This window comes from Physeter macrocephalus, chromosome 14 (assembly GCF_002837175.3).
Source record: "Physeter macrocephalus isolate SW-GA chromosome 14, ASM283717v5, whole genome shotgun sequence".
In the NCBI taxonomy this organism is placed as follows: Eukaryota; Metazoa; Chordata; class Mammalia; order Artiodactyla; family Physeteridae; genus Physeter; species Physeter macrocephalus.
The window spans coordinates 25,586,003-25,592,662 of NC_041227.1; the positions used below are offsets into that span (position 1 = coordinate 25,586,003).

At 55.5% G+C, this 6,660-nt stretch overlaps 1 protein-coding gene across 1 annotated transcript; it reads right to left on the reverse strand.

Annotated features, from left to right (window-relative positions):
• Positions 1–832: 832 nt before the first annotated feature.
• TCF15 (transcription factor 15) lies at positions 833–6,269 on the reverse strand. Its single transcript, XM_024128658.1, has 2 exons — positions 5,687–6,269; positions 833–1,279 (listed from the first exon to the last, which is right to left on the reverse strand). The coding sequence occupies exons 1-2, from the start codon at positions 6,203–6,205 to the stop codon at positions 1,205–1,207; spliced, it is 594 nt and encodes a 197-aa protein (XP_023984426.1). The 5' UTR covers positions 6,206–6,269; the 3' UTR covers positions 833–1,204.
• Positions 6,270–6,660: the final 391 nt, after the last annotated feature.

Genomic DNA, 6,660 nt, shown 5'->3' on the forward strand with positions numbered 1-6,660 from the left:
GGGATCTTCCTGGACCAGGGCTCGAACCCGTGTCCCCTGCATTGGGAGGCGGATTCTTAACCAGTGTGCCACCAGGGAAGCCCTGTCCTTGTTTCTTTAAATCGTCTCAGCTCCAACATGGGCAAAAGCATCCCGTTAGCACACACTCATTTGCACATGTGAAAAACCACATGCCTACCTAGCCCTGTTTGTAAAGACGTGGTTAAGGGATGGGTTAAAGTATGGTATGTTCACAAAATGGAATAAACAGCTACTAAAGGAATGAAGATACCCTTTACCTTTATGTACTGACTTGGGATAACACCCAAGCTAGATTAAGGAAAAAAAAAATGCACGAAGCAGAAAGCGGGTACAATATGCTACTGTTTGTGTAAAAAGTGGAAGAAAACATATATGTATATTTCTGTATTTGCTTGGTTATTCACAAGGAATAGGGATGTCACAAAAAAACTAGTGGCTGAACCTGCCTGCGGCGGGAGAACTGTGGCCGGAGGACAAGAGGGAAGGAGACTTTTCACCACATACCCTCTTGTACCTTTTGAATTTTGAACCATGTGGATGAATCTATTCCGTATTCAAAAATAAATAAAATTAAGATTTTTTTTTTTTTTTTTACCAACCACACCAGACACCCAACAGTTGTTCAAGAAGACAGTGAGGAAAGATTGGTTATCTCGACTTCTAGAGAGGGGGTCCCCTGCCTTCCCCCAGCTCCACCCCCTCCAGGGCACAGGGTGGCACCTGTGACACCTGTGTCTCTTCCAAGGTCCAGAAGAGGGGCCACCTCTGACCTCTGATGTCCCCAGGCCCCTCCCTTCTTCAGCTGGGAACATTTTTTACTTAAAAATACCTTTTATTTTAAACCCATCAATTCTCTCTATCTCATACACACACCCACACTCATGCACAGACACGCACACATCCTCTGTCAACAACAGTCTTTGTTTTTCCAAAAGTTCTGCCTTGTCTCTGACCAGCCAGGGCTCGGGCCGGCTGGATGGGTCCTCACGGCTCTCCAGGGTGGGGTGGAGATGTCCCAGGGGGCCTGCTCAGAGGGTCATGGGCCCAGGCCATTGTCCTCTGGTCCCTACACAAAGAAGGGACCTGGGTTCAGCTCCTGGGGTCTTCCCCTGTTCGCCCAGTGGTTGGCCTCTGGTCTCCTTCTCAGGGTCCTGCTTGGAGCAAATGACACAGGGGTCCAGGCTCATCTCCGAGGCACTCGAACTGGGGCCACCCCCCTCACCTTCAAGCAGCTGCCCCCCAGGTCACGACGGCTACCCTGCAGGAAGAGAGAAAGAGGTATTAGGGGGTTCAATTGGGTCATCATGAACACTGGAACTAACCTCTGTGTCCAGCAATAGGGGACTTGATAAAAAAAAAAAAAACAGTTAGCTGCGCAATCAAGTTCTTGCAGAAGGCAGAAGAAACTCTATATGGACTAACAGGGGATGACTAACTCTTTATGGACTAATATCGTTTAAGGACGAAAGCAAGGACTGAATGCATGTTCCTGTGTGCTGAGATGTCCAGAGAGAAGGGCACACGGGAAATCACTAACGGGTTTCCTCAGAGGAGAGGAATGTGATGAGGAGACAGGATGGGAGGAAGCTTTTTTTCTTTTTGAAACTCTATATACTTTTTTACTTTTTGCATTTCTTCCTCGTGTGGTTTTTTTGCTTAAAAAAAAATCCAATATAGTTTAAATAATAGTATTTTACACTCAAGGGCAGAACACACCCCACAGTGGTTCTCCCACGGCCTGGCTGTATACCCAGTGGCCTACTCGTCAGCCTCAAAAGTAGATTCTGGAATTCTGGCCTCCCTCCCTTCATTCAGGGTGTTCCCTCTGCCAGGAATATGCTCTCTGGTCCTATCCTAGGACGATTTCTCTATTCCTGCAATTGCCTAGCACTTCTTGCCTTTCTGGGGCCAGGATAAAACCCAGAAGGGGGAGATGGGGTCTCTCGTGTGTTCTCCCATCAGGCTGGGAGCTCAAGGGGGTGGTCGGGGAAAGTCTTTCACTCTGTAGTCCCAGTTCCAGCCCAGGGACTGGCGTGGAGCAGTTGCCAACCAACGTTGCTTGGATCAAGGGTGTCCACTGGAAGACGAGCTAATGGTGGCAGCCCTGGAAGCCACCTGTCCCTCACACTGCAGGGGCAGTCTCTACCCACTGTTCTGAGGTCTGACTTGTGGGTTTCATCCTCACTGTAAGCCAGCGAGATCACAGACCTTACAGTACCCCCTCTTTTGCAGCCTCCAGCGTTGCATAACTGGCTCAGAGGCACCCAGCCAGTTGGTAAAAAGGGCTGGGCTAGAAAAATCCATGTTGTCCAACAGTCTGTCCCGTTTCTAAGACACAATGGTGTCTGAAATCCCACTGTGAATGCTCACCCCCGAGCCTGACTAGGAGATAATGGGACCGGCATTTTTCTCAGCCATCTAGAGAAACAGCTGACCATCTCGGAGCTCTGCCCACTGACCCGCTCCACTCCTGGGCCCAGGTTGGGGCAGATCCATCCAGATGCGAGCCCAGCCTCCCTTGAGGCTCTCCGGGCCCAGGGACAGTGTGTTCATTCACAGGCAGGGCTATTTTGAGGGCTGAGGCCACAGTCCCAGCAGAGCCTGGGGCTTGGGCTTCTCAGACAAACTCTGGCAACAGTGGCTGAGAAGGGCGGGTGGGGGTGGGGGGGTGTAGTGTTGAGGTTGGAGGACAGAAAACCGGCCTTCCACCTTTTCACTCTAAGTCCTCAGGGTAAGGGAGAGCCACCTCCACCCCAAGTCTGGCAGTCATTGCGAGACCTGTGTCCCCTGAGGATGCTGGGACTGTTCAGCTCCCTGAGCCTCAGTTTCTTCATCTATGAAATGGGGACAAAATGATTCTACTTGCCACCCCAGGGTGCAATCAAATGCAACCGCAGCTGTGAAAGAGGCTTGTAAACTGCCAAATGCATTTAGAAGAAGCCTTGACTAGGCCCCAGCTTCTTTGTCCCTTTGTGCCTCAGTGCCAAGGGCTCTGGGAAGCACTGTAGTTAGAGGAGGTGGCTAGAGTGAAACACATCTGGGCTTCAACCCCTGCTCTGTCTCGGATTACATGTCAGACCTCAGGCAAGTGACTTCAGCTCATTGAGCCTCGGTTTCCCCAGGTGTAAAGTTAGCTACTGTGAGGATTACACACGTTAATGCAGGTAAAGCCCTTAGCACAGTGTCAGGAATACAGTAAGTGTTGTGTTCAATGAATGTTCAAAAATATTAGCATCAGCATCATCTGGGGATGGCACCTCCTTGCCCCACTGCCCTCTGTGCCACCTCTGCTCCTGAGCTGGTACGCCAAGTGGGGAAGGCCTTACAAGATGATCCTATCTGACCCCCACCCCCAGGTGACAAAAGGGAAAACAGGGCAGAGACAAGAACCACCTTTCCACCTCCCCTTGCTATTTCTACCACAGAGGGCCACACCTAACCCCTCCTTAAACAGGAAGATGCTACAGGGAGCTATTTCCATGGTGACCCCAACCCCAGACCAGCCAGCTGGGAACGAGGTGGTGGCTCAGGGTGAAGGGATAGGGTCTGGGGCCTTGGAGCTCTTTGGTCACCAAAGCTGAGAAGGAAGGCTCCCACAGGCTCCCCAAGACAGCCAGTTTTCTTCTAGTCGAGTCCTCAAGTCTTTGGGGGCCAGAGCCAGCCAGGATCACCCCTTTTGCTTATTCCCAGAGGAGCCTGTGTGCTTGAGAGCATGGCTTCCACAGCCAAATCTGGCTGGGTTCTAGGTCCTGTAGACAGATCCCAGGGAAGCAGCCAGACCCAGGCGAGGCCCTGTGATCTGTGGGACAGGCCTGAGACCAGCAGAGAAGCCCCCAGCCTACCTGCTGTGGGGGGCAGGCACCTGATGGACACACCCTCTCCCCGATGCCTGTTGTTATAGGGCCCTCCCACACTAACCTTTCCCACGTCCCAGTTGGGCAGGCCTGAGTTCGAATCCTGACTCCATCATGGGCAGTGTCTCTGAACCAGTGACAGCATTTCTAAGCAGTTGGGGATAACCAGAGCACCTCCTTCCCCAGCTGCTGGGGGGTTTTAATGGTAACACGTGGAGAGTGCTTAGCTCGAGAGATCAGTGCTCATCAAGACTGATGACACTGCTGTCACTGGCCAGTCTTCGCCTCCCCTCCATGCGTTGCCACCTTCAACGTCTACCCTTTTCCTTTTCTAGGCTCTAGCTCTCACTGTGTCCTGCTCCTAGAACATCTTCCCCTACTGCCTCAACCTGCCTGCTTCCATCCCCAGGCCTCTGTCAGGAACTCAGCCACTGGATCAGGGGCTTCCTCTGGCCCTGACAGTCCCTTTGTGCACCCCCCTCCCCATCAGACCACAACATCCCTGTTTTCACCTCCAGGCCCTGCCCTGGCCCTGCACTGGGAGTTCCTGACGGTGGTGGGTGGGCATCCACAACCTGCTTCTCTGGGAATGTTTTTAGAGTCGACAAAAAACAGCTGTCAGGTAGTTAAGGTTTGCTGAACTGTACTGGAGCATAGTTGATTAACAATGTTGTGTTAGTTGCAGGTGTACAGCAAAGTGATTCAGTTATACCTATACATGTATCTATTCTTCTTCAAATTCTTTTCCCATTTAGGTTATTACAGAATACTGAGCAGAGTTCCCTGTGCTCCCATACTCTTTCATTTTCCAAAAGGCCACGGGGGCCAGTCAGGGACTCTCTCAGCCTCAGTTTCCCCAGCGGTAAATGGTAGCTGCTAGAATCCAAAGCTGTCACAAGACAAGCCTCCTTATTCTAAGAAAAGCCCAGGCCAGAAAGGGGAAAGGCTGGGGGTGAAGCAGGCTCCTTGGGGCCTGTGCAGGAGAGCCAGCCTTCCACCACAAGCACCCCCCAGCAACCTCTGCTGCTACTCACCCCCGCCAGTCCCCTACCAGCCTGGTTCTCATCCTTATTTAGGACAGACCACAGGAGCTTACCTCCAGCTCTGCCCGGCTGACTCAACAGTGCCCCTCCCCAGCACTCCATCTCTTTGGGGGCTGGGTATCCTCAAGAGACCCCCTCCTTCACACCTACTGCTCATCAGCTGGGTACCTCAGGCTCTTGACTGGGGGTGTGCATCCCCTTTTCTTCTCAGTCTCCTGCCCTTGGGTCAGTCTCAGGATACGGGACAATTATTTTACGGCAAGGGCAGCTCAGGGCAACACATACCCAGCAAACCCAGAGCCTGCCTTCTGGCTTTCGAGCTGAGTAATGTGGGCACCCCTCTGAGGCCCAGGTCGTCACCAGTGATAAAACGGGCAGAACTACCTGCCTGACGGGGTTCTTGTGAAGGTAAAAAGAAAGACCAGGAACGCGCGCCTGTACCTAGGAAGAGCTCAATAAATGATAGCCTTTGTTATGATTTCCCCACACGCTCTTCCCAGCACACTCCCAGTGGGAGGGGGTGTCCTTCGATGAGCAATCTCCATCCTCTAAATCACGCCCGAGCTCTGGGCTTCCCTGCACCCCTTGCTTGGGGAACATTATGAGCGGTTCTGTTCCACACCAAACTCTGGGCCTGGAGGGCCGCACCCCCGGCGACTCCACGTCTCTTCCCCCTCTCTTCATTGGGGTCTCGGACCCTCTTTTGCTCTGTAAGAAGCCCGTTCCCTGACCCTGCGGCCGCAGTACTGGAGCGCCGCGCGCACTCACCCCCTTGCGCTGGTTGCTGAGGCAGAAGGTGCAGATGGAACGCGGCTGGCGGCCGCTGTCGGGGGCGGCTGGGACCGCGCTCTTGGCGGTGCCCGCCGCTCGGAAGCACGGCTGCCCGTCGTCGGCCGCGTCGCCCAGCAGCAGCACGTTGGCCAGGTGCGCGATGTAGCTGGACGCCAAGCGCAGCGTCTCGATCTTGGATAGCTTGCGGTCCACCGGCTCGGTGGGGATGAGCGTGCGCAGCGCCGTGAAGGCCGTGTTCACGCTCTGCGTGCGGTCCCGCTCCCGCGCGTTGGCCGCCTGCCGCTGTCGCACCACCACCACCGGGCCCGCGCTGCTGGCCGCCCGCCGCCCGCCCCCGGGGCCCGGGCCACGCCGTGCCGCCTCCAGGCCCTCGCAGCAGCCGAACGACTGGTCGGAGGCGTCGCTCTCACTGCGGTTCTCCTCGTCCTCGCTCAGTAGCCGCACGTCCGGGTACAGCACGTGCGCGCCGACGGGGCGCAGCAGCGCGAACGCCATGGGCGGCCGGCCGCTTCCCTTGGTGCCCCGCGTCCCAGCGTCTGCCGCGCCCCGCCGTGCGCTCCCGCGCGCTCCCACGGCTCAGCCGGCCACCGCCTTATAGCCGAGGGAGGGGCCAGTCCCGAGGCCGCCCCGGCCGGGGCGGGGGGCTCCGCCCTGGCCAATGGGGAGGCGCCCGCCGCGGCCCGGCCAATGGCTACGGGCCCTTCGCCCCAGTTCCCCAGGTTGAAAGCGGCCCGCGAGCTGGTGGCCCGCCCTGAAGGCTCTGTATACCCGCGGGCGAGCGGGGCAAAAGCCGGGGTTCGGGTGGGTGGAGTGGGCTGTGCCCAGATCCGGACTCATCTTCAGCCTAGACCGCAGGGAGGCTGCGGGCAGGTCCCTTCTCCTCTCCTGGCTTCAGTTTCCTCATTCGAAAAGAAGATTGTAGAGAAACCAACTCGGGTTTTTCCTCCCTC

Bases quoted from the DNA above. Each gene is read 5' to 3' on its own strand.
- TCF15 (XM_024128658.1), bottom strand. From the start codon at position 6,205: ATGGCGTTCGCGCTGCTGCGCCCCGTCGGCGCGCACGTGCTGTACCCG. The intron at 1,280-5,686 runs GTGAGTGCGCGC...CTCTTCCTGCAG, and splicing joins TCAGCAACCAGCGCAAGGGG to GGTAGCCGTCGTGACCTGGG.